The sequence below is a fragment of the Somniosus microcephalus genome, unplaced genomic scaffold (assembly GCF_052327205.1).
Source record: "Somniosus microcephalus isolate GS21.2 unplaced genomic scaffold, FLI_Smic_1.0 unresolved_chr3, whole genome shotgun sequence".
Lineage (NCBI taxonomy): Eukaryota > Metazoa > Chordata > Chondrichthyes > Squaliformes > Somniosidae > Somniosus > Somniosus microcephalus.
Window position 1 is genome coordinate 50,735,151 of NW_028225181.1, and position 26,525 is coordinate 50,761,675.

Genomic DNA, 26,525 nt, shown 5'->3' on the forward strand with positions numbered 1-26,525 from the left:
GTGAGAGGGGCGGGGTGGGGTCCAAGGGGTGTTTTGGCGGGGGAGGGGAGGACGACGAATGGCACAGCTATGGTCTCTGGTAGAAGGGCACAGTCTGTGGTCAATGAGGGTCCACTGGGGCAGCAGAGGGAGGAGAATGTTTGTTTGTGGGATCTTGCTGTGCGCAAGATCGGCTGCTGTGTCATCCCCCCTCTGTCCCCCCCCCCCTCTGTCCCCCCTCTACGTTGGCATCCCTCCTTCACTCTTGGTACTGGGCGTGTCGGCCTAGATTACAGGCTCGAGTTATGGGAACGATAGCATAGTGGTAATGTCACTGGGCTAGTAATCCAGAGGTCTGGACTCATGGGGCTAGATTTTCGGGGAGCCGTCAGGCGGGGTTTCAGGCGTGTGGGGGGGGGGGGAAATCCCGAATTTGGGGGTCCCGACACTAACCTGCCCAAAACCCCGCCCCATGTAAGTTTCAGGGGCGGCGGGTACCCGCCCCGCACTGGGACCCGCCGAAACCAGGCGGGAAGGGATTAGTGCCAATTAACTGCCTGTTTTAACGGGCAGTTTTTAGCTGAATCCCTATTTTGAGGGGTTTCGTGTGGGTTTCTAGTCAGCTCTAAACCACGCCAGGTAGAGCAGGCCCGCCGTCGGGTTGGAGGGGTTGCGATGTCGGCACTCAGGTGAGTGATGGGTGCATGAGTGTATAGGTAAGTGTGTTTGGTGTGTCTAAAGTGTGTAAAGAACTTTTACTTACCTGTACTTACCTTTACAGCCTTTCTTCCTGTAGCCGTCGGGAGCCCATCACGCAGCCGGAACTGAAAGCTGAACGGCTGCGACCTGTGAAAAGTGACGGCCTTCAGCTTTGAGTGCCGGTGAGAGTTCTAACTGAGTCTGTGCAGAATGACTCATGTCAGAACTCAGACTGTCAGTGTGTGGCAGCTTCAAACAGCTGAGACACTGATATTTTATCTGTCAAAACCTCTTGACAGATGAAATTTCAGTCTGTGACGTCACCTGTTGCTGGGTGGACCTTAATTGGCCTGCTGAGCTCGCTGGGCGGGCTCAACAAGGTAAATCAAGGGAAAATCACGTGGATTGGCCGGACGCCGAAGTAGGCGGGTCAAAAACCCAAAAGGGGAAGTCCCGCCTTCTTCCCGACAGGTTCGGCAAAATCTACCCCATGATCTCAGAGACGGAAGTTCAAATCCCACCACGGCAGCTGGGGAATTTAAATTCAGTAAATTAAATTTTAAAAAGCTAGTATCAGTAATGGTGACCATGAAACTATCGGATTGTCATTAAAACCCCATCTGGTTCCCATAGGGAAGGAAATCTACTGTCTTTACCCGGTCTGGCCTATGTGACTCCAGACCCACAGCAAGGTGGTTGACTCTTAACTGCCCTCTGAAATGGCCCTAGCAAGCCACTCGGTTGTAAGAAACCTCTACGAAACAAAATAATAAGAATGAAACTGGATGGACCACACGGACTGCAGCGGTTGAAGAAGGCGGCTCACCACCACCTTCTCGAGGGCATTTAGGGATGGGCAATAAATGCTGGCCTTGCCCAGCGACGTCCACATCCCATAAATGAATTTATAAAAAAAAAAAAAAAAAAAAAATTGTCTGTGTGTGTGACCAGTGTGGGATAAATGAGAAGGGCCCCCTCTGGAGTCTTTGCCAACCTGTTTTCCTGTGACTACAAGAGCAGGTCAGAGGCTGGGAATTCTGCGGCAAGTGTCTCACCTCCTGACTCCCCAAAGCCTTTCCACCATCTACAAGACACAAGTCAGGAGTGTGATGGAATACTCTCCACTTGCCTGGATGAGTGCAGCTCCAACAACACTCAAGAAGCTCGACACCATCCAGGACAAAGCAGCCTGCTTGATTGGCACCCCATCCACCACCTTAAACATTCACTCCCTCCACCACCGGCGTACCGTGGCTGCAGTGTGTACCCTCTACAAGATGCACTGCAGCAACTCGCCAAGGCTTCTTCGGCAGCACCTCCCAGACCCGCGACCTCTTCCACCTAGAAGGACAAGGGCAGCAGGTAGATAGGAACACCGCCACCTCCAAGTTCCCCTCCAAGTCACATACCATCCTGACTGGGAAGTATATCGGCCGATCCTTCATCGTCGCTGGGTCAAAATCCTGGAACTCCCTCCCTCACAGCACTGTGGGAGCACCTTCACCACACGGACTGCAGCGGTTCAAGAAGGCGGCTCACCACCACCTTCTCGAGGGCAATTAGGGATGGGCAATAAATGCAGGCCTTGCCCAGCGACGCCCACATCCCATAAACGAAGGAAAAAAGTTTGTGTGTGTGAGACCAGTGTGAGATAAATGAGAAGGCCCCCTATGGAGTCTTTGCCTTCCTGTTTTCCCAGCAAGTCAACAGCTTCACGGCCGAGATCCGGGCCAAGCCAGAATACCATCGCTTCCTGATTGGCCGCGGCGGGGTCAACATCCGCAAGGTGCGGGAGCGGACGGGGGCGCGGATAGTCTTCCCTGCCCCGGAAGACCAGGAGCAGGAGCTGATCACCATCGCCGGGAAGGAGGAGGCCGTGCGACAGGCCCAGGAGGAGCTGGTGGCGCTCATCAAGGACCTGGTGGGTTGTGCTTGGAAGGGAGGGGGGGGGGGGGAGAGAGAAGGAGAACGAGCTCGGGGTCTCTGCACAGAGGGGGGCCAATGCCGGCCCTTGATTGGTGGCCCTTGCTCTTGGGGTTGAGATACTTGCTATACAGCACAGAAGGAGGCCATTCGACCCATCGCACCTGTGCTGTCTCTTTTGGTAGAGCTGTCCAACTAGTCCCCACTCCCCATAGCCCAGTAAATGGAGTATTTATCCAATTCTCTTTTTTTTGAAAGTTAGGATTGAATTCGCTTCCACCGCCCTTTCAGGAAACACATTCCAGATCATCATAACTCGCTGCGTAAAAAAAAAAAGTTTCCTCATGTCTCCTCTAGTTTTTTCCAATCTGTGCCCTCTGTGCCCTCTGACCCTTCAGCCACTGGGAACCATTTCTCCTTATTTACTCTATCAAAATTCTTTGTGATTTTGAACACCTCTATCAAATCTCCTCTTAACCTTCTCTGCTCTAAGGAGAACAACCCCAGCTTCTCCAGTCTCTCCACATAACTGAAGCCCCTTATCCCTGGTACCATTCTGGTCAATCTCCCCCTTAACCTTCTCTGCTCTAAGGAGAACAACCCCAGCCTCTCCAGTCTCTCCATGTAACTGAAGTCCCTCATCCCCTGGTACCCATTCTGGTAAATCTCCTCTGTATCCTCTCTAAGGCCTTCACATCCTTCCTAAAGTGCAGTGCCCAGAATTGGACACAATACTCCAGTTGAGGCCTAACCAGTGTGTTTTATTACGGTTGATGGGACCTTTCACTTTTAGGGCTCCTTAAAGCCTCCTCTCTCTCTGGGCAGTGGGGTCAGACACTGAACTTTCACCCTTTGGGTTCCATGTTCCCAATCCCAGTTACCTGGATATCGGGCATCGAGGGGATATTCGGGAGTGGGGGATAACCCCAATGGCGCAACAACTCGGGGATATAGACAGGCTAAGTGAGTGGGCAAGAACATGGCCAATGGAATATAATGCGAAGTTATCCACTTTGGTAGGAGAAATAGAAAAGCAGAGTATTTTTTAAACGGTGAGAGATTGGGAAATGTTGGTGTTCAGAGGGACCTGGGTGTCCTTGTACACGAATCACTGAACGTTAACATGCAGGTACAGCAAGCAATTAGGAAAACCAGTGGTATGTTGGCCTTTATTACAGGAGGATTTGAGTATAAGAGTAAAGACGTCTTACTGCACTTATATAAGGCCCTGGTGAGACCACACCTGGAGTATTGTGGACAGTTCTGGTCTCCTTACCTAAGGAAGGATATACTTGCCATAGAGGGAGTGCAACGAAGGTTCACAGACTGGTTCCTGGGATGGGGGGATTGTCCTATGAGAACAGATTGAGTAGACCAGGCCTATATTCTCTAGAGTTTAGAAGAATGAGAGGTGTTCTCATTGAAACATACAAAATTCTTACAGGGCTTGACAGGGTAGATGCAGGGAGGATGTTTCCCCTGGCTGGGGAGTCTAGAACCAGGGGTCACAGTCTCAGAATAGGGGGTCGGTCATTTAGGACTGAGTTGAGGAGAAATTTCTTCACTCAGAGGGCGGTGAACCTTTGGAACTCTCTACCCCAGAGGGCTGTGGAGGCTCAGTCGTTGGGTATATTCCAGACCGAGATCCTTAGATTTTTGAATATTAAGGGATATGGGGATATGGAGATAGTGCAGGAAAGTGGAGATGAGGTAGAAGATCGGCCATGATCTCATTGAATGGCGGAGCAGGCTCGAGGGGCCAAAGGGCCGACTCCTGCTCCTATTTCTTATGTTATGACTAGCCAACAGGCACGAGCTCGGATCAGGGGTATTGAGCACCACAGAGGAGGTGGGCAGGGTGGGTGAGAAAGTGAGGGTGGGGGGTGTTTGGGAGGAGAGAGGCCACAAACTGACCAGCGTTCCCCGTCCACAGGATCTCGTGGTCGAGGATCACATGAGCATTGAGCCGCGGCACCACCGGCACTTTGTGTCCCGCCGCGGCCAGGTGCTTCGGGAGCTGGCGGAGGAATACGGTGGCGTGGCGGTGAGCTTCCCGCGCACTGGCGTGAAGAGCGACGTCGTCACCCTCAAGGGGGCGAAGGAGTGCGTGGAGGCGGCCAAGAGACGCATTCAGGACATCGTCCAGGACCTGGTAGGTGCCTCTGAAGGGGAAGGCTGACCTCTGTCCCTAACAAGGGAAATTAGGGATAACATAAGATCCAAGGAGAGGACATATAAATTGGCCAGAAAAAGCAGTAAACCTGAGGATTGGGAGCAGTTTAGGATTCAGCAAAGGAGGACAAAAGGATTAATTAAGAGGGGGAAAATAGAATATGAGAGTAAGCTTGCAGGGAACATAAAAACTGACTGTAAAAGCTTTTATAGATATGTGAAGAGAAAAAGATTGGTGAAATCAAGCGTAGGTCCCTTGCAGTCAGAATCAGGGGAATTTATAATGGGGAACAAAGAAATGGCAGACCAATTAAATACATATTTTGGTTCTGTCTTCACAAAGGAGGACACAAATAACCTCCCAGAGATGTCGGGGAACATAGGGCCTAATGAAAGGGAGGAATTGAATGAAATCAGTATTTGTAGGGAAATGGTGTTAAGGAAATTGATGGGATTGAAGGCTGATACATCTCCAGGGCCTGATAATCTACATCCTTGGGTACTTAAGGAAGTGGCCCTAGAAATAGTAGATGCATCTTCCAAAATTCTATAGACTCTGGAGCAGTTCCCATGGATTGGAGGGTAGCTAATGTAACCCCACTATTTAAAAAAGGTGGTAGAGAGAAAACGGGGAATTATAGACCGGTAAGCCTGACATCGGTAGTGGGGAAAATGCTAGAGTCCATTATAAAGGATGTAATAGCAGAGCACTTGGAAAACAGTGACAGGATCGGACAAAGTCAACATGGATTTACAAAAGGTAAATCGTGCTTGACTAATCTACTGGAATTTTTTGAGGATGTAACTGGTAAAATAGATAAGGGAGACCCAGTGGATGTGGTGTATCTGGACTTTCAGAAGGCTTTCGATAAAGTCCCGCATAAGAGATTAGCGTGTAAAGTTAAGGCACATGGGATTGGGGGCAAAGTACTGACTTGGATAGAGAACTAGTTGGCATACAGAAAGCAAAGAGTTGGAATAAACGGGTCTTTTTCCGAGTGGCAGGCAGTGACTAGTGGGGTACCGCAGGGATCGGTCCTTGGACCCCAGCTATTCACAATATATATTAATGAACTGGACGAGGGAACTAGATGTAACATCTCCAAATTTGCAGACGACATAAAGCTGGGTGGGCGTGTGTGCTGTGAGGAGGATGCCGAGAAACTCCAGGATGATTTGGACAGGTTGGGTAATTGGGCAGAAGCATGGCAGATGCAAAATAATGTGGATAAATGTGAGGTTGTCCACTTTGGTGGCAAAAACAGGAAGGCAGATTATTATCTAAACGGCAATAGATTGGGAGAAAGGGAAGTGCAACGAGACCTGGGTGTCCTTGTGCACCAGTCGCTGAAGGTAAGCATGCAGGTGCAGCAGGCGGTTAAGAAGGCAAATGGTATGTTGGCCTTCGTAGCGAGAGGGTTTGAGTACAGGAACAAGGATGTCTTGCTGCAGTTGTACAGGGCCTTGGTGAGACCACATCTCGAGTATTGTGTGCAGTTTTGGTCGCCTTACCTGAGGAAGGATGTTCTTGCCATGGAAGGAGTTCAGCGAAGATTCACCAGGCTGATACCTGGGATGGCAGGAATGACGTATGAGGAGAGATTGGGTCAATTGGGCTTCTACTCGCTGGAATTTAGAAGAATGAGAGGTGATCTCATTGAAACTTATAAATTTCTGACAGGACTGGACAGACTAGATGCAGGAAGGATGTTCCCGATGATCAGGGAGTCCAGAACCAGGGGTCACTGTCTAAGGATAAGGGGTAGGCCATTTAGGACAGTAATGAGGAGGAATTTCTTCACCCAGAGAGTGGTGAACCTGTGGAGCACTACCACAGAAGGCAGTGGAGGCCAGTTCATCAAATATATTCAAGAAGGAGTTAGATATATTTCTTAAGGCTAAAGGGATCAAGGGGCATGGGGAGAAGGCAGGGACAGGGTACTGAATGTGGATGATCAGCCATGATCGCATTGAATGGCGGAGCAGGCTCGAGGGGCCGAATGGCCTACTCCTGCTCCTATCGTCTATGTTTCTATGTCTATCTCACTATTCTTTTTGCCCTCCCTCTCGCCGAACAGGAGGCCCAGGTGACGATGGAGTGTGTAATCCCCCAGAGGTACCACCGCAATCTGATGGGACCCAAGGGCAGCCGTGTGCAGCAGCTCTCCAGAGAGCACAGCGTTCAGATCAAGTTCCCGGACCGCGGGGAGAGTGGCTCGGGTAGGACTGGGGAGGTCGGAGTTCATGCTGACCTCCCCAACATTGGGATGGGAAGCAAACTCATTGGGAGCGCGGGAAACGATCTAGCCTAATGGCCAATCCCACTTCCCATTCATTCCCATTGGGCAGAATTCAACCCCACCTCGAGCCTGTTGCACAGGAACAGGAGGAGGCCATTCAGCCCCACCCTCGAGCCTGTTGCACAGGAACAGGAGGAGGCCATTCAGCCCCTCGAGCCTGTAGCACAGGAACAGGAGGAGACCATTCAGCCCCACCTCAAGCCTGTAGCACAGGAACAGGAGGAGACCATTCAGCCCCACCTCAAGCATGTAGCACAGGAACAGGAGGAGACCATTTAGCCCTCCTTGAGCCTGTTGCACAGGAACAGGAGGAGACCATTCAGCCCCACCTCAAGCATGTAGCACAGGAACAGGAGGAGACCATTTAGCCCTCCTTGAGCCTGTTGCACAGGAACAGGAGGAGACATTCAGCCCTCCTCGAGCCTGTTTCCCCATTCTATTAGATCATGACTGATCTGTACCTTAACTCCATCTGCCCGACTTGGTGCCATAACCCTTAATACCCTGACCCGACCAAAATCTATCGATCTCAGTCTTGAAATTTCCAATTGACCCCCAACCTCAACAGCTTTTTGGAGGGAGTATGTTCCAGATTTCCTCTACCCTCTGTGTGAAGAAGTGCTTCCTGACATCACCCCTGAAGGGCCTGGCTCTAATTTTACGGTTATGCCCCCTTGTTCTGGACTCCCCCCTACCTCTTCCACCCCCCCCCCCCCCCACCTCCCAACAGAGGAAATAGTTTTTCTTTGTCTACCCCCATTGAATCTTTTAATCATCTTCAACACCTCGATTAGATCACCCCTTACTCTCTCCTCCATTCCTGATAGAACGATACAGCACAGAAGGAGGCCATTCGGCCCATCGTGCCTCTTTGGGAGAGCTCTCCAACTAGCCCCATTCCCCCCTGCTCTGTCCCCATAGCCTTGCAAATTTTTGCCCCTCAAGTATTTATCCAATTCCCCTTTTTGAAAGTTACTATTGAATCTGCTTCCACCGCCCTTTCAGGCTGCGCAGTCCAGATCACAACAACTCGCTGCGTTTATATATTTAAAAAAAAAAAAAAAAAAAAAATTCTCCTCATCTCCCCCCCTCTGGTTCTTTTGTCGATTATCTTCAATCCGTGTCCGCTGGTTACCCACCCTCCTGCCAGTGGGAATGGTTTCTCCCGATTGACTCTATCGAAACCCCTCACGATTTTGAAACGCCTCTATTAAATCTCCCCTTAACCTTCTTTGCTCCCAAGGGAAAAAGTAAGACAGACTTGTAGGAGTCCCTGCACTCCTAACAAAGAATCTATAACTTACTGGAAGTTAACAAACTGAATTTATTGTCTAAGAACTTTACAAAACAAGAAACTACAGGAGAAGCTCAAAACCGGTCTTTTCTCTTTCGATCCACACGAGGACTGACTGGCTGGCCCCGCCCTCTACCTCTGACGTCATGACGTCATCACGTTTCCCGCCGAAGGGGACGCCACGTGATGACGTCATCGCGTCAGATCGCGATGTTGTCGATCTAGCTCTGTTTAACCAGAGCCAACTTGAAAGGTAATAACATTGGTTACAGACAATTAATGCTAGAGGGAATAACATTGGTTGCAGACAATTATGTAAGTCACTTAGTGGGTTTTGCCACAGACTTGCATTTCTATAGCGCCTTTCACGACCACGGGACGTCTCGAAGCGCTTGACAGCCAATGAAGTACTTTTTGAAGTGGAGTCACTGTTGTAATGTGGGAAACGCGGCAGCCAATTTGCGCACAGCAAGCTCCCACAAACAGCAATGTGATAATGACCAGATAATCTCTCTTTGTTATGTTATGGTTGAGGGATAAATATTGGCCCCAGGACACCGGGGATAACTGCCGCCTTCGAAATAGTGCCATGGGATCTTTTCCGTCCACCTGAGAGAGCGGACGGGGCCTCGGTTTAATGTCTCATTCGAAAGACGGCACCTCCGACAGTGCAGCGCTCCCTCAGCACTGCGCTGGAGTGTCAGCCTAGCTTTATGTGCTCAAGTCCTTGGAGTGGGACTTGAACCCACAACCTTCTCAACTCAGAGGCGAGTGTGCTACCCACTGAGCCACAGTTGACGGGAGAACAATCCCAGCTTATAATCCAGGGAATACAAGCCTAGTCTATGTAATCTCTCCTCATAACCTAACCCTTGGAGCCCCGGTATCATTCTGGTGAATCTGTGCTGCGCCCCCTCCAAGGCCAATATATCCTTTGAGGTGCGGGGCCCTGAACTGAACACAGTTCTCCAGATGGGGTCTAACCAGGGCTTTGTACAGCTGTAGCAGAACTTCCTCTCTCTTATATTTGCAAGATCCTGCAAATCCATTGGCAGGATAGGCGCACCAACATCAGTGTTCTTGCTCAGGCCAACTTGCCCAGCATCGAAGCTTTGACCACGCTCGATCAGCTCCGATGGATGGGTCACATCGTCCGCATGCCCGATACGAGACTCCCGAAACAAGTGCTCTACTCGGAGCTCCGACACGGCAAGAGAGCCCCAGGTGGGCAGAGGAAACGCTTCAAGGACACCCTCAAAGCCTCCTTGGAAAAAGTGTAACATCCCCACCGACACCTGGGAATCCCTGGCACAAGACCGCACAAAGTGGAGGAGAAGCATCCGGGAAGGCGCCGAACACCTCGAGTCTCTTCGCCGGGAGCAAGCGGAAGCCAAGCGCAAGGAGCGCACGTCAACCCAAGCACCCCACCCACCCGCCCCTTCAACCACCGTCTGCCCCACCTGTGACAGAGACTGTAGGTCCCGCATTGGACTCATCAGTCACCTGAGAACTCATTTTTAATGTGGAAGCAAGTCGTCCTCGGTTCCGAGAGACTCCCTAAGAGAAGAATTCTAGCCTTGTAACATTCCATTAGCCTCTTTGATTATCTCTTGTACCTGACCACTACATTTTAGTGATCTGTGCACACTGACCCCTGAATCTCTCTGGACCTTCACTGTTCCTAACTTTTCACCTGTTTAAATAGTATTCGGATCTATCCTTTTCTTGGGATAAGAGGATATTGAGGTAGGTTAAGACCTGGGACAGTTACGATAAGGGGAAGTAATAACGGGAATGGGAGCAGCCCATTCAGCCCCTCGAGCCTGTTCCGCCATTCAATGAGAGTGTGGCTGACCTGTGACCTAACTCCCTACACCGTCTTTGCTCCAGAACCCTTAATACCCTTGTTTAACAGAAAGCTATCAATCTCAGATTTAAAATTTACAATTGACCCAGCATCAATTGCTGTTTGCAGAAGAGAGTTCCAAACCTCTACCACTCTTTGTGTGTAGAAGTGTTTCCTAATTTCACTCCTGAAAGGTCTGGCTCTAATTGTTAGACTGTGCCCCTAGTCCTAGAATCCCCAACCAGCGGAAATAGTTTCCCTCTGTCCACTTCTATCAGTTCCCCTTAATATCTTGTAAACTTCAACCAAATCACCCCTCAACCTTCAACATTCCAGGGAATATAATCCTAGTTTGTGTAATCTCAATTTAACCCTTGGAGTCATTGGGGGAAAAAATTCAGTTGTTTCCGCCTCCCGTTAGCGCCTTAAGAGGGCATTAATGGGGCGCAAAGCAACCAGCGCCGGGGCGCAAAGCAGCTAGCACCCGGGCGCGGCGATGTTTTGCGCCGCTCACAAAATTAACTGGACATTTTGCGGCGGCGCTAAACACTACCGCCACGATCTCCTGCGCCGGCAGATTGTGACGTCAGTCGAGTGCGCAACGCCCCGGACCGGATATTGAGTGGCGCCCCCTGCCTTACCGCCTGCCGCGAGCAACGACAGGTTGAGGGGAGCGTTATGCTGTCAGAAAGGGACTGGGGGAGCGCTATTTAAAGGCGACCGCTTCCTGCCTTTTTTTGTCAGTGACATTTTTGCACCACACATTCTGAGAGAGAGAGAGAGAGGCTTCTGGAGAGATTCAACGCTGTGTGAAGGAGTTTTGGGGACTGAGCAGCACTTTGCAGGTTGGTTTTGATTTGACCTTCCTTGCTTTGCCCGCACTCTGAGGTAGCGCCTCGCTCCTCGGCCTTTGCGCCTTAAGAGAGGTGTGAAGCACCTGATTTAGCGCTCCAATCACCTCCGGGGCGATAAAAGCCAAGTTTGCTGTCGGAGGCGATAATTAGCGCCAGGCGCTAAACTTTGCGCACGGCCGATAATGGCGCCCCAAACGGGACGATACTAAATTGTTCCCCCCATAGTTATACAGCGCAGAAAGAGGCCCTTCGGCCCATCGTGTCCGCGCCGGCCATCAAGCCCTGTCTATTCTAATCCCATTTTCCAGCACTTGGTCCGTAGCCTTGTATGCTATGGCGTTTCAAGTGCTCATCTAAATGCTTCTTGAATGTTGTGAGGGTTCCTGCCTCCACAACCCTTTCAGGCAGTGAGTTCCAGATTCCAACCACCCTCTGGGTGAGAGAGTTTTTCCTCAAATCCCCTCTAAACCTCCTGCCCCTTACCTTGAAACTATGCCCCCTTGTTATTGACCCTTCTACTAAGGGGAAAAGTTCCTTTCTATCTACCCTATCTCTGCCCCTCATAATTTTGTACACCTCAATCAGGTCCCCCCCTCAGCCTTCTCTGCTCTAAGGAAAACAACCCCAGCCTGTCCAGTCTCTCTTCATAGCTGAAGCGCTCCAGCCCAGGTAACATCCTGGTGAATCTCCTCTGCACCCTCTCCAATGCAATCACATCCTTCCTATAGTGTGGCGACCAGAACTGCACACAGTATTCCAGCTGTGGCCTAACTAGCGTTTTGTGCAGCTCCATCATAACCTCCCTGCTCTTGCCTTCATTAGCCGAGGCATACAATATAAGTATCCCATATGCCTTTTTAACCGCCTTATCTACCTGTCCTGCTGTCTTCAGGGATCTATGTACATGCACACCAAGGTCCCTCTGATCCTCTGTCCTTCCTAGGGTCCTACCATTCATTGTGTATTCCCTTGCCTTGTTAGTCCTCCAAAAATCATCACCTCCTGGTATATCTACACTGCACTCTGTAATAATCAATACACACTCCCTCCAAGGCCAATGTTATTCGCAAGTGATAATTAATCCATAACTGGTCTGATGCAGGTTCCACGGAGCTGTTGTCCCCGGGCGGGAGCGAATCTGCAGCGGATGCCGAGGGAGTCGATCGGAAGCGTGACACCATCCTGCTGGTGGGGCGCGTGGAGAAGTGCCAGGCTGCTGAAGCTGCTCTGAGGGTAGGGAACATCGTCCCCCCCTGCCTTCCAACCTAGAGGTGGACCTCCCTGAGATTGCCAAAGCGCTTGCGGGGTGGGGAACAGGGTGGGGGGGGGGGTGTGTTCTGTGTGGGGGCACTTGCTATCTGCCCTCCTGCAGGAGTTCCTCAGGGCAGTGTCCTAGGCCCAACCATGTTCAGCTGCTTCATCAATGACCTTCCACCCGCCGCCCCCCCCCCCCCCCCCCTCATCATAAGGTCAGCAGAAGTGGGGTTGTTTGCTGATGACTGCACAGTGTTCAGCACCATTCACAACTCCTCAGATAATGAAGCAGTCCATGCTGGAATGTAGCAAGACCTGGACGACGTTCAGGCTTGGGCTGACAAGCGGCAGGTAACATTCACGCCACACAAGAGCCAGGCAATGACCAACTTCAAGACGAGGAAGTCCAACCACCTCCCCTTCATATTCAATGACATTACCATTACCAAATCCCCCACCATTAACATCCTGGGGGTCACCATTGACCAGAAACTTAACTGAATAAGCCACGTAAATACTGTGGCAACAAGAGCAGGTCAGAGGCTGGGTATTCTGCAGCGAGTGTCTCACCTCCTGACTCCCCAAAGCCTTTCCACCATCTACAAGACACAAGTAAGGAGTGTGATGGAATACACTCCACTTGCCTGGATGAGTGCAGCTCCAACAACACTCAAGAAGCTCGACACCATCCAGGACAAAGCAGCCCGCTTGATTGGCACCCCATCCACCACCTTAAACATTCACTCCCTCCACCACCGGTGCACCGTGGCTGCAGTGTGTACCCTCTACAAGATGCACTGCAGCAACTCGCCAAGGCTTCTTCGGCAGCACCTCCCAAACCCGCGACCTCTTCCACCTAGAAGGACAAGGGCAGCAGGCGCATGGGAACACCACCACCTCCAAGTCACACAGACGCACACAGTCCTGACTTGGAAAAATATCGTCCGATCCTTTATCGTCGCTGGGTCAAAATCCTGGAACTCCCTCCCCAACAGCATTGTGGGAGGACCTTCACCACACGGACTGCAGCGGTTCAAGAAGGTGGCTCACCACCACCTTTTCAAGGGCAATTAGGGATGGGCAATAAATGCTGGTCTTGCCCACATCCCGTGAATGAATTTAAAAAAAACAAAGTCCTAAGCCCCCAAAGGGAATCAAGAGCAGTGATACTTCACACTTTGGTTCCCGGCCAAGGTTGATGGCACAAAAGGCTCCAACCGCCAGGCTGACCGAACCATCCCCAGTGCCAGCTTCCAGAGTGTTTCATACCGTGGGGCTCCCATGTGATAGAAACATAGAAGATAGGAGCAGGAGTAGGCCATTCGGCCCCTCGAGCCTGCTCCGCCATTCAATGAGATCATGGCTGATCATCCAAACTCAGTACCCTGTCCCTGCTTTTATAAAATTCTGACAGGACTGGACAGACTAGATGCAGGAAGGATGTTCCCGATGGTCGGGGAGTCCAGAACCAGGGGTCACAGTCTAAGGATAAGGGGTAAGCCATTTAGGACTGAGATGAGGAGGAATTTCTTCACCCAGAGAGTGGTGAACCTGTGGAATTCTCTACCACAGAAGGCAGTTGAGGTCAATTCATTAAATATATTCAAGAAGGAGTTGGATATATTTCTTAAGGCGAAAGGGATCAAGGGATATGGGGAGAAGGCAGGGACAGGGTACTGAATTTGGATGATCAGTCATGATCTCATTGAATGGCGGAGCAGGCTCGAGGGGCCGAATGGCCGACTCCTGCTCCTATCTTCTATGTTTCTATGCTTTCTCCCCATATCCCTTGATCCCTTTAGCCTTAAGAAATATATCCAACTCCTTCTTGAATATATTTAATGAATTGGCCTCTACTGCCTTCTGTGGTAGAGAATTCCACAGGTTCACCACTCTCTGGGTGAAGAAATTCTTCCTCATCTCTGTCCTAAATGGCTTACCCTTTTATCCTTAGACTGTGACCCCTGGGTCTGGACTTCCTGACCATCGGAAACATCCTTCCTGCATCTAGTCTGTCTAGTCCTGTTAGAATTTTATAAGTTTCAAGTGCTCATCCAAATGCTTCTTGAATGTTGTGAGGGTTCCTGCCTCTACCACCCTTTCAGGGAGTGAGTTCCAGATTCCAACCACCCTCTGGGTGAAAAAGTTTTTCCTCAAATCCCCTCTTAACCTCCTGCCCCTTACCTTGAAACTATGCCCCCTGGTTATTGACCCCTCTACTAAGGGGAAAAGTTCCTTTCTATCTACCCTATCTATGCCCCTCATAATTTTGTACACCTCAATCAGGTCCCCCCTCAGCCTTCTCTCTTGTAGACAAAAGAGCCCCTATCTATTCAGTCTTTCCTGACAGTTACATCCTCTCATTTCCGGTACCATTCTGGTAAATCTCTTCACTTTTTCCAGTGACTCCAGATCAATTTTTGTAAAATGGAGATCAGAACAGTGCACAGTGCTCCAAGTGTGGTCTAACCAAGGGATATGGAGACCAGAACTGTACACAGTGCTCCAAGTGTGGTCTAACCAAGGGATATGGAGACCAGAACTGTGCACAGTGCTCCAACTGTGGTCCAACCAAGGCTCATCAGTAGGTGACGGAGATCCCCCACACCGCCCCCCTCCTCTTGTGGTACTGAGGCCAACAGGACCCGTAGGCTACCATCCCTGGTCTGTGCTGAGTCAGTTGGTGTTAGCTTGACTGGTAGTGGAGCGGTAGGAGGCTAGGAGAGGGGTGTTGGGGGGAGGAGCTTTAATAAGTCTGTGTGTGGGTGTAAATGTTGGGCTGGGCTCTAGGATCTTGTGGTAGAAAGGATGTCAGGGCCTAGGAGAGGGTGCAGTGGAGATTGACCAGAATGGTACCAGGGATGAGGGACTTCAGTTCTGTGGAGAGACTGGAGAAGCTGGGGTGGTTCTCCTTAGAGCAGAGAAGGCTAAGGGGGAGATTGACCAGAATGGTACTAGGGATGAGGGGCTTCAGTTACACGGAGAGACTGGAGAAGCTGGGATTGTTCTCGGAGCAGAGAAGGTTAAGGGGGAGATTGACCAGAATGGTACCAGGGATGAGGGACTTCAGTTACGCGGAGAGACTGGAGAAGCTGGGATTGTTCTCGGAGCAGAGAAGGTTAAGGGGAGATTGACCAGAATGGTACCAGGGATGAGGGACTTCAGTTCTGTGGAGAAGCTGGGGTTGTTCTCCTTAGAGCAGAGAAGGTTAAAGGGAGATTTATTAGGAGTGTTCAAAATGATGATGGTTTTTGATAGAGTAAATAAGGAGAAACTGTTTCCAGTGGCCAGGAGGGTCGATAACCAGAGGACACAGATTTAAGATAATCGGCAAAAGAACCAGAGGGGGAGATGAGAATTTTTTTTACGCAGCGAGTTATTGTGATCTGGAATGCGCTGCTTGAAAGGGTGGTGGAAGAAGATTCAATTATAATTTTCAAAAGGGGCATTGGATAAATACTTGAAGGGAAAAATGTGCAGGGCTGCGGGGAAAGGGCGGGTGGGGAGTAGGACAATTTGGATCGCTCTACCAAAGAGCTGGTACGAGCCACGATGGGCTGAAGGACCGCCTCCTGTGCTGTGTGATTGTATGGTCCGGCCACTTGGGAAAGATAATGGGAGGGCGATCGGTAGCTTAGGGACGTTGCAGGTCATCTTCAGGACAAGATTGGTGGGGGGAGGGGGAGAAGGTGGTGAAGGAATTTCTCCATTCAATATCTTCCCTCATCCTTGCTTCCCAGATGTTGGTCCCAGTCATGGCCGAAGTGGAAGTCCCCTTCCACCTCCATCGGTTCATTATCGGCCAGCGAGGATCGGGAATTCGCAAGATGATGGAAGACTACGAGGTAAGGTGGACGTCGCGGCAACGAGGATTCACATGACCCTGATTTCTTTTCCTTGACCATTTTGGGACTTCCATTAAGCTGCAATCTTCCTGAACCACTCATTAATCTTCACCCACAGCCCCTATCATGGACTCTACCCACCCATTTAATCTCCTCCCACAGCCCATGGACACTCTCCCCTATCATGGACTCTACCCACCCATTTAATCTCCTCCCACAGCCCATGTACACTCTCCCCTATCATGGACTCTACCCACCCATTTAATCTCCTCCCACAGCCCATGTACACTCTCCCCTATCATGGACTCCACCCACCCATTTAATCTCCTCCCACAGCCCATGTACACTCTACCCTATCATGGACTCTACCCACCCATTCAATCTCCTCCCACAGCCCATGGACACTCTCCCCGATCATGGACTCTACCCACCCATTTAATCTCCTCCCACAGCCCATGTACACTCTCCCCTGTCATGGACTCTACCCACCAATTTAATCTCCCACAGCCCATGGACACTCTCCCCTATCATGCACTCTGCGCACCTATTCCTCGTCCAATATGTATCCATCTCTTGGGATCAGTGCCTCTTGTCAACCTCCATTAATACAAGTACCGACTCTATCACGGTTCCTACATGACGACAGTGACTACATTTCAATAAGTTCTCCCTTGTTGGTAAAGCATGTTGGGAGGCCCCAAGGTCATGAAAGGCGCCATGGAAATGCAAGCTTCCTTCTTTCACCGCTTCTCTCTCTCCCCTTCATTTTCTCTCTTCCCTCCTTCCTTCCCTCTCTCCTTCCTTCTCGTGCTCTCCCCTTCTTTCTCACGTGCTCTCTCTCTTTCGCTCTTCCCTTCCTTTGCTCTCCCGCTCACCTTACCTTCTCACGCTCTTTCTTCTTCCTTCCTTCTCTCCTTTTGCTGGCTCTCTCTCCCTTTCTTCCTACGTGCGCTCGCTCCCCTTCCCCCTTTTTCTCTCCCTCAGTCTCCTTCCTTCCTTCCTTCCCTCTTGCTCTCTCTTTCCCCCTTCCTCCCTTCTTGCTCTCTCTCTCTCTCTCCTCTGTGTCTGTGACACTCTCCGTTTCTCCAGAGTTTTATTTTGACCCTCCAATCTGTTGTGCCCCCACCCCACTCTCGGTAGGTGAACATGACCGTCCCACCTCCAGAGCAGCAACTCGACAAGATTCAAATCGTCGGCCAGGCTTCCCATGTGGAGCAGGCGAGACTCGGGATGCTGGAGCGTGTGAAGGAAGTGCAGACGGAGCAGGAGGATCGGGTCAGTCTACGTCTGTCTGGGTGGGGGGGGGGGGGGGGGGAGGTGGGTGTCTGAATGTCTGTCTGGGGGGAGGGGGTGTCTGGATCACTGAGAGGAGGCGGGTGTCCGGGTGCGAGAGTGGAGTTGACGATCTGCCTGGGGGAGGGAGTGTCTGTCTGTCTATGGGGGGGGGAAAGGGGGCTGTCTTTGTTTTATTCGTTTATGGGATGTGGGCGTCGCTGGCAAGGCCAGCATTTATTGCCCATCCCTAATTGCCCCTTGAGAAGGTGGTGGTGAGCCGCCTTCTTGAACCACTGCAGTCCGTGTGGTGAAGGTGCTCCCACAGTGCGGTTAGGGAGGGAGTTCCAGGATTTTGACCCAGTGACGATGAAGGATCGGCCGATATATGTCCAAGTCAGGATGGTGTGTGTGACTTGGAGGAGAACTTGGAGGTGGTGGTGTTCCCATGCACCTGCTGCCCTTGTCCTTCTAGGTGGAAGAGGTCGCGGGTTTGGGAGGTGCTGCCGAAGAAGCCTTGGTGAGTTGCTGCAGTGCATCTTGTAGATGGTACACACTGCAGTCACGGTGCACCGGTGGTGGAGGGAGTGAATGTTTTAAGGTGGTGGATGGAGTGCCGATCAAGCGGGCTGCTTTGTCCTGGATGGTGTCGAGCTTCTTGAGTGTTGTTGGAGCTGCACTCATCCAGGCAAGTGGAGAGTATTCCATCACACTGCTGACTTGTGCCTTGTAGATGGTGGAAAGGCTTTGGGGAGTCAGCAGGTGAGACACTCACCACAGAATACCTAGCCTCTGACCTGCTCTTGTTGCCACAGTATTTGTGGCTGTTCCAGTTAAGTTTCTGGTCAGTGGTGACCCCCAGGATGTTGATGGTGGGGGAATTTGGGGATGGTAATGCCGTTGAATGTCAAGGGGCGGTGGTTAGACTCACTTGTTGGAGATACTCATTGCCTGGCACTTCTGTGGCGCGAATGTTACCTGCCACTTATCAGCCCAAGCCTGAACGTCGTCCAGGTCGTGTTGCATGCGGGCATGGACTGCTTCATTAGCTGTGGAGTTGCGAATGGCACTGAACACTGTGCAGTCATCAGTGAACATCCCCATTTCTGACCTTATGTTGGAGGGAAGGTCATTGATGAAGCAGCTGAAGATGGTTGGGCTTAGGACACTGCCCTGAGGAACTCCTGCAGCGATGTCGTAGCGCTGTGATGATTGACCTTCAACCGCCACAACAATCTTCCTTTGTGCTGGGTATGACTCCAGCCAGTGGAGAGTTTTCCCCCCCGATTCTCACTGACTTCAGCAGGTCCCCTCCCCCCTCTCCCTGCTGCCGTGGGGCTTCACAGTACTGAGTGGCTATCATCCAATGACTTACCTCTAACTTCAGAAATGTGACCCCCCCCCTCCCCCCCCTCTCCAAGTCAGGGTGTTGTCCTATTAACTGTTCACTGGCTTCTGGTCTCCATATACCTTGGTTAGACCACACTTGGAGCACTGTGCACAGTTCTGGTCTCCATATACCTTGGCTAGACCACACTTGGAGCACTGTGCACTGTTCTGGTCTCCATATACCCTGGTTAGACCACACTTGGAGCACTGTGCACTGTTCTGGTCTCCATATACCTTGGTTAGACCACACTTGGAGCACTGTGCACAGTTCTGGTCTCCATATACCTTGGCTAGACCACACTTGGAGCACTGTGCACAGTTCTGGTCTCCATATACCTTGGTTAGAACTTTAACATAAGAAATAAGAGCAGGAGTAGGCCATACGGCCCCTCGAGCCTGCTCCGCCATTCAATAAGATCGTGGCTGATCATCGACCTCAACTCCACTTTCCCGCCCGATCTCCATATCCCTTGATTCCCCTAGAGTCCAACAATCTATCGATCTCAGCCTTGAATATACTCCAAGGCTCAGCATCCACAGCCCTCTGGGGCAGAGAATTCCAAAGATTCACAACCCTCTGAGTGAAGAAATTCCTCCTCATCTCAGTCTTAAATGGCCGACCCCTTATCCTGAGACTGTGGCCCCTGGTTCTAGACTCTCCAGCCAGGGGAAACAACCTCTCAGCATCTACCCTGTCAATCCCCCTCAGAATCTTGTATGTTTCAATGAGATCATCTCTCATTCTTCTAAACTCGAGAGTACCGGCCCATTCTACACAATCTCTCATCATAGGACAGCCCTCTCATCCCAGGAATCAGTCTAGTGAACCTTCGTTGCACCGCCTCCAAGGCAAGTATATCCTTCCTTAGATAAGGAGACCAGAACTGTGCCCAGTACTCCAGGTGTGGTCTCACCAAGGCCCTGTACAATTGGAGCAAGACTTCCTTACTCTTATACTCCAACCCCCTTGCAATAAAGGCCAACATGCCACTTGCCTTCCTTATTGCTTGCTGTCCCTGCACGCTAGCTTTCTGTGTTTCTTCACGAGGACACCCAAATCTCTGAACACCAACATTTGAAAGTTTCTCACCATTTAAAAAATATTGTTTTTCTATTCTTCCGACCAAAGTGAATAACCTCACATTTCCCCACATTATACTCCATCTGCCACCTTACTGCCCACTCACTGAGTCTATCTATATCCCTTTGCAGAGTCTTTGTGTTCTCCTCACAGCTTACTGTCCCACCTAGCTTTGTATCATCAGCAAACTTGGATACATTACACTCAGTCCCTTCATCTAGGTCATTAATATACATTGTAAATAGCCGAGGCCCCAACACTGATCCTTGCGGCACCCCACTAGTTACAACTTGAAAAAGATCCGTTTATCCCTCCTCTCTGTTTTCTGGCCATTAACCAATCCTCTATCCGTGCTACTATATTACTCCCAATCCCATGAGCCCTAATCTTCACAGATCACAGAAATCACAGAATCACAGAAACCCCACAGTGCAGATAGAGGCCATTTCAGCCCATCGAGCCTGCACCGACACATATCCCACCCGATCCCCGTAACCCCTACACCAACACATATCCCACCCTATCTCCGTAACCCCACATATTTTAATCCCCTAACACTAAGGGTCAATTTATCATAGCCAATCAACCTAACCCGCACATCTTTGGACTGTGGGAGGAAACCGGAGCACCCGGAGGAAACCCACACAAACACGGGGAGAATGTGCAAACTCCACACAGACAGTCACCCGAGGCCGGATTCGAACCTGGGGCCCTGGCGCTGTGAGGCAACAGTGCTAACCACTATGCCACCGTGCTGCATCTTGATTAACAACCTTGTATGTGGCACCTTTTCTAAGACACACGGCACAGAAACAGACCATTTGGCCCAAGCAGTCCATGCTGGTATTCCTGTGCCACTCGAGCCTCCTCCAGTCTTTCCTCATCTATCCGTGTAACCCTCGATTCCCTTCTCGCTCATATGCTTATCTAACCTCCCCTTAAATGTATCTATACCATTCGCTTCAACCACTCCGAGGTCCCGCATAAGAGACTAGCGTGGAAAGTTAAAGCACATGGGATTGGGGGCAAGGTACTGACTTGGATAGAGAACTGGTTGGCAGACAGGAAGCAAAGAGTTGGAATAAACGGGTCTTTTTCCGAATGGCAGGCAATGACTAGTGGGGTACCGCAGGGATCGGTGCTCGGTCCCCAGCTATTCACAATATATATAAATGATCTAGACAAGGGAACTAGATGTAATATCTCCTAGTTTGCAGATAAGACAAAGCTGGGTGGGCGTGTGTGCTGTGAGGAGGATGCAGAGAAACTCCAGTACGATTTGGACAATTGGGCAGATGCATGACAAATGCAGTATAATGTGGATAAATGCGAGGTTATCCACTTTGGTGGCAAAAACAGGAAGACAGATTATTATCTGAACGGCAATAGATTGGGAAAGGGGGAAGTGCAACGAGACCTGGGTGTCCTTGTGCACCAGTCGCTGAAGGTAAGCATGCAGGTGCAGCAGGTGGTTAAGAAGGCAAATGGTATGTTGGCCTTCGTAGCGAGAGGATTCGAGTACAGTAGCAAGGATGTCTTGCTACAGTTGTACAGGGCCTTGGTGAGACCACACCTTGAGTATTGTGTGCAGTTTTGGTCACCTTATCTGAGGAAGGATGTTCTTGCCATGGAGGGAGTGCAGCGAAGATTCACCAGACTGATACCTGGGATGGCAGGAATGACGTGTGAGGAGAGATTGGGTCGATTAGGCTTATATTTGCTAGAGTTTAGAAGAATGAGAGGGGATCTCACTGAAACTTATAAAATTCTAACAGGACTAGACAGACTAGATGCAGGAAGGATGTTCCCGATGGTCGGGGAGTCCAGAACCAGGGGTCACAGTCTAAGGATAAGGGGTAAGACATTTAGGACAGAGATGAGGAGGAATTTCTTCACCCAGAGAGTGGTGAACCTGTGGAATTCTCTACCACAGAAGGCAGTAGAGGCCAATTCATTAAATATATTCAAGAAGGAGTTAGATATATTTCTTAAGGCTAAAGGGATCAAGGGGTATGGGGAGAAGGCAGGGACAGGGTACTGAATTTGGATGATCAGCCATGATCTCATTAAATGGCGGAGCAGGCTCGAGGGCCCGAATGGCCTACTCCTGCTCCTGTCTTCTATGTTTCTATGTAGCGAGTTCCACGTTCTCACCACTCTTTGGGTAAAGAAGTTTCTTCTGAATTCCCGATTTGATTTCTTGGTGACTATCTTATATTGATAGCCTCTAGTTTTTGCTCTTCCCCCACAAGCTCTCTATCTATTCTGTCAAAGCCTTTCATGATTTTAAAGACCTCTATTAGGTCACCACTCAGCCTTCTCTTTTCAAGAGACCCAGCCTGTTCGTCGTTTCCACATTGCTGTTTGTGGGAGCTTGCTGTGCGCAAATTGGCTGCCTCGTTTCCCACATTACAACAGTGACCACACTTCGGGGAGAAAAAAAAAATGACTTCATTGGCTGTAAAGTGTTTTGAGACGTCCGGTGGTCGTGAAAGGTGCTATATAAATACAAGTCTGTCTGTCTTTCTTTCTGATATGTATACCCTCGCATTTCTGGTATAACCAGTGTAAATCTTCTCTGCACCCTCTCTAGTGCCTCTATATCCTTTTTATATTGGGCCAGTAATTCCGGTCCCAACGCATGAGTACGGACGGGGTACTCGCGCGTGGGCCCGTTGGAAGTGCCGGATTTCAGCATGCACAGCGCATGCGCGGGAAACCGGCATTTCCTCCAAGGGGTTCAGAGGTCCAACGCGTACACGCAGGACTCTGCGCGCACGTGTTGAACTTCCTCCTTTTTGACAGGTTTGCCCGTGTGTAAGGGCCTGAACTTTTTACACATATAAAAAGGAGGCGTAAGGACTGGATTCTTTAAGGTAAGTGGTCTATTATTTAAAATTATAACATTTTTTCCACAGCTTTATTGTTTTTAAGGACTTTACAGTAAGGTAAGTTTATTTTTAGACCCGATTTCTTTAAAAATTATTTTTTTCAAAAATTTGATTAATTGTTTAAAATAGGTTTTTAGTTGTTTATAGTTTATTTAATTATTGGGATGTTTTTTAAAATTTTATTTAAAGTTAAACTAGTCTTTTGGGCGCCCGTACTTTTCATGAGTTTGACAGTTCTTACTATCAAACTCATGAATGAAGTTTTCCCTCCCCTGATTGGCTGCACAGTGCTCACCTGATCCCAGCCGGCACATCGCACTAACTACGCCGCTGGATCAGGCAAGCACAGCGCGCCGACATCTGAACCGGGCCAGTGACAGGAATTCCAAGCAGGCCCAGGCTTCAGCTGTCGGCGCGCCGGGTGAGTGCACGTCGGGGGCTTGCACGTGCGGCAAGCCCCCGAACCTAATTTCTGGGCCAATATGGCGACCAGAACTGCACGCAGTACTCCAAGTGTGGTCTAACCAAGGTTCGATACAGGTTTAGCATAACTTCCCTACTTTTCAATTCTATCCCTCTAGAAATAAACCCTAGTGCTTGGTTTGCATTTTTATGGCCTTGTTAACCTGTGTCGATACTTTGTGATTTATGTAATTGTACTCCGAGATCCCTTTGCTCTTTTATCCCATTTAGATTCTTCTTTTCCAAGTAATATGTGATCTCCCTATTTTTCCTACCAAAATGTAATACCTCACATTTATCTGTGTTGAACTTCATTTGCCAATTTTATGCCCATTCTGTAAGTTTATTAATGTCCTCCTGTAACTTGTTGCAGTCCTCCTCAGTATTGACTATCCCCCCCAATATGTCATCCGCAAATTTAGAAATTGTTTTTGATTCCAAAGTCTAAATCGTTAATGTAAATTGTGAACAGCAGTGGTCCTTGTGGAACACCACTACCCACCTTCTGCCACTGTGAATCGCTACTCTTTACCCCTACTCTCTGCTTTCTGTCTTGAAGCCAGCTAGCTATCCATTCTGCTACTTGTCCCCTGCCTCCGCATTCTCTGACCTTATTCATCAGTCTATGATGTCAACACCTTCACCGAAGCGTACAAGAGCATGGGCCTTACACTAAACATCCGTAAGACAAAGGTCCTCTACCAACCTGCCCCCACCACACAGTGCTGCTCCCTGATGATCAAAATCCACGGCAAGGCCTTGGACACCGTGGACCACTTTCCATACCTCGGGAGCCTACTGTCATCAAGGGCAGACGTCGATGATGAAGTCCAACACTGCCTTCAGTGTGCCAGTGCAGCCTTCGGTCGCCTGAGGAAGAGAGTGTTTGAAGACCAGGACCTCAAACCCGGCCCTAAGCTCATGGTCTACAGAGCAGCAGTGATACCCGCCCTGCTGTATGCCTCCGAGACATGGACCATGTACAGCAGGCACCTCAAAGCACTGGAGAGGTACCACCAATGCTGCCTCCGCAAGATCCTGCAAATCCATTGGCAGGATAGGCGCACCAACATCAGTGTTCTCGCTCAGGCCAACATCCCTAGCGTCAAAGCTTTGACCACGCTCGATCAGCTCTGATGGATGGGTCACATTGTCCGCATGCCCGATACGAGACTCCCGAAACAAGCGCTCTACTCGGAGCTCCGACACGGCAAGAGAGCCCCAGGTGGGCAGAGGAAACGCTTCAAGGACACCCTTGAAGCCTCCTTGAAAAAGTGTAACATCCCCTCCGACGCCTAGGAATCCCTGGCCCAAGACCGCACAATGTGGAGGAGAAGCATCCGGGAAGGCGCCAAACACCAAGTCTTTTCGCCGGGAGCAAGAGGAAGCCAAGCGCAGGCAGCGCAAGGAGCGCACGTCAACCCAAGCACCCCGCCCACCCGCCCCTTCAACCACCGTCTGCCCCACCTGTGACAGAGACTGTAGGTCCCGCATTGGACTGATCAGTCACCTGCAAACTCATTTTTAGTGTGGAAGCAAGTCATCCTCGGTTCCGAGGGACTGCCTGAGAAGAGAAGGTACCTTATCAAAAGCCATTTGAGTATCTAGATAAATTACATCTACTGCATTACCCTTATCTACTCTCTCTGTTACCTCTTCAAAAAACTCAATTGGGTTGGTCAAGCAAGACTTTCCCTTTTGAAATCCATGCTGACTGGTTATTATGTTTTTGGTTTCTGGATGTTCTTCCATTTTCTCCTTTTAGCAGGGATTCCATTATTTTTCCTACCACCGATGTTAAGCTGACTGGTCTATAATTCCCTGGACATGTTCTATCCCCCTTCTTAAATATCGGTATTACATTAGCTATCCGCCAGTCCCCTGGCACTACACCTTTTTCTAACGAATTGCTAAATCTGTGTAGTAATGCCTATGCTATCTCTTCCCTATCGAATGCCTTTTGGAATCCAAATATACTACATCCGCTGGTTCTCCTTATCTACCCTGCTAGTTACATCATCAAAAAACGCCTAATAAATTTGTCAAACACTATTTCCCTTTCATAAAACTGTTGACCCTGCTAAGCATGTTCTGATTTTCTAAGTTCCCTGTTACCACTTCCTTAATAATGGTTTCCAGCATTTTTCCCAACTACTGATGTCATGCTAACTGGTCTGTCGTTCCCTGTTTTTTTTTTTTTTCTCTTCCCTCCTTTCTTGTGTTACAATCCGCTGGAATCTAGGGAATTTGAAAGATCACAACCAATGCATCCACTATCTCTTCAGCCACCTCTTTTAGAACCCTAGGATGTAGGCCGTCGGGTCCAGGGGATTTGTCGTCTTTTAGTCCCATTAATTTCTCGACTGATATTAATTACTTTAAGTTCCTCTCTCTCATTAGCCTCTTGGCTCCCCACTATTTTTGGTATGCTTTTGTGTCTTCTATTGTGAAGACAGATATAAAATATATAAAATATTTGTTTAAAGTCTGCCATTTCTTTATTCCCCATTTACAAGTTCTCCTGTCTCGGCCTCTAAGGGACCAACGTTTATTTTGCAACTTTTTCTTTACATGCTTTTAGAAGCTCTTGCAATCTGTTTTTATATTTCTTGCTAGTTTACGCTGATATTCTATTTTCTCAATTTTTTTTTTGTCATTCTTTGCTGGTTTCTAAAGCTCTCTCAATCCTCAGGCTTGCTACTACACTTCAACGTCATAAGCCTATCTGTATGTGTAAGATGGTCGCTGATCTATCCAATAGGGAATTCAGGAGAAACTTCTGTACCCCAGAGAGTGGTGGGAATGTGGAACTCACTGCCACAGGGAATGGTTGAGGTGAATGGCATAGACGTATTTATGGGGAAGCTGGATAAACACATGCGGGAGAAAGGAATAGAAGGAAATGTTGATGGGGTTAGAAGAAGTAGGGTGGGAGGAGGCTGGAGTGAAGCATAAATGCCAACATGGACCAGTTGGGCTGAATGGCCTATTTCTGTGCTGTGAGGAGGATAGTAGCAGACTTCAGGAGGACATAGACCATTAACATCGCCGAATCCCCCACGATCAACATCCTGGGGGTCACCATTAACCACAAACTTAACTGGACCAGCCACATAAATACTGTGGCAACAAGAGCAGGTCAGAGGCTGGGTATTCTGCGGCGAGTGTCTCACCTCCTGACTCCCCAAAGCCTTTCCACCATCTACAGGGCACAAGTCAGGAGTGTGATGGAATACTCTCCACTTGCCTGGATGAGTGCAGCTC

General features: G+C 49.7%; 1 protein-coding gene across 1 annotated transcript in view; it reads left to right on the forward strand.

Annotated features, from left to right (window-relative positions):
- Positions 1-26,525, forward strand: part of LOC147091431 (vigilin-like) — a 104,917-nt gene that overhangs the window by 36,570 nt on the left and 41,822 nt on the right. Inside the window, exons 11-16 of the mRNA XM_085976597.1 lie at positions 2,378-2,599; positions 4,535-4,753; positions 6,852-6,993; positions 12,170-12,300; positions 16,062-16,166; positions 17,307-17,441. Of these exons, the coding sequence (XP_085832723.1) occupies positions 2,378-2,599; positions 4,535-4,753; positions 6,852-6,993; positions 12,170-12,300; positions 16,062-16,166; positions 17,307-17,441 (954 nt within the window). The remainder of the gene's footprint in view (positions 1-2,377; positions 2,600-4,534; positions 4,754-6,851; positions 6,994-12,169; positions 12,301-16,061; positions 16,167-17,306; positions 17,442-26,525) is intronic.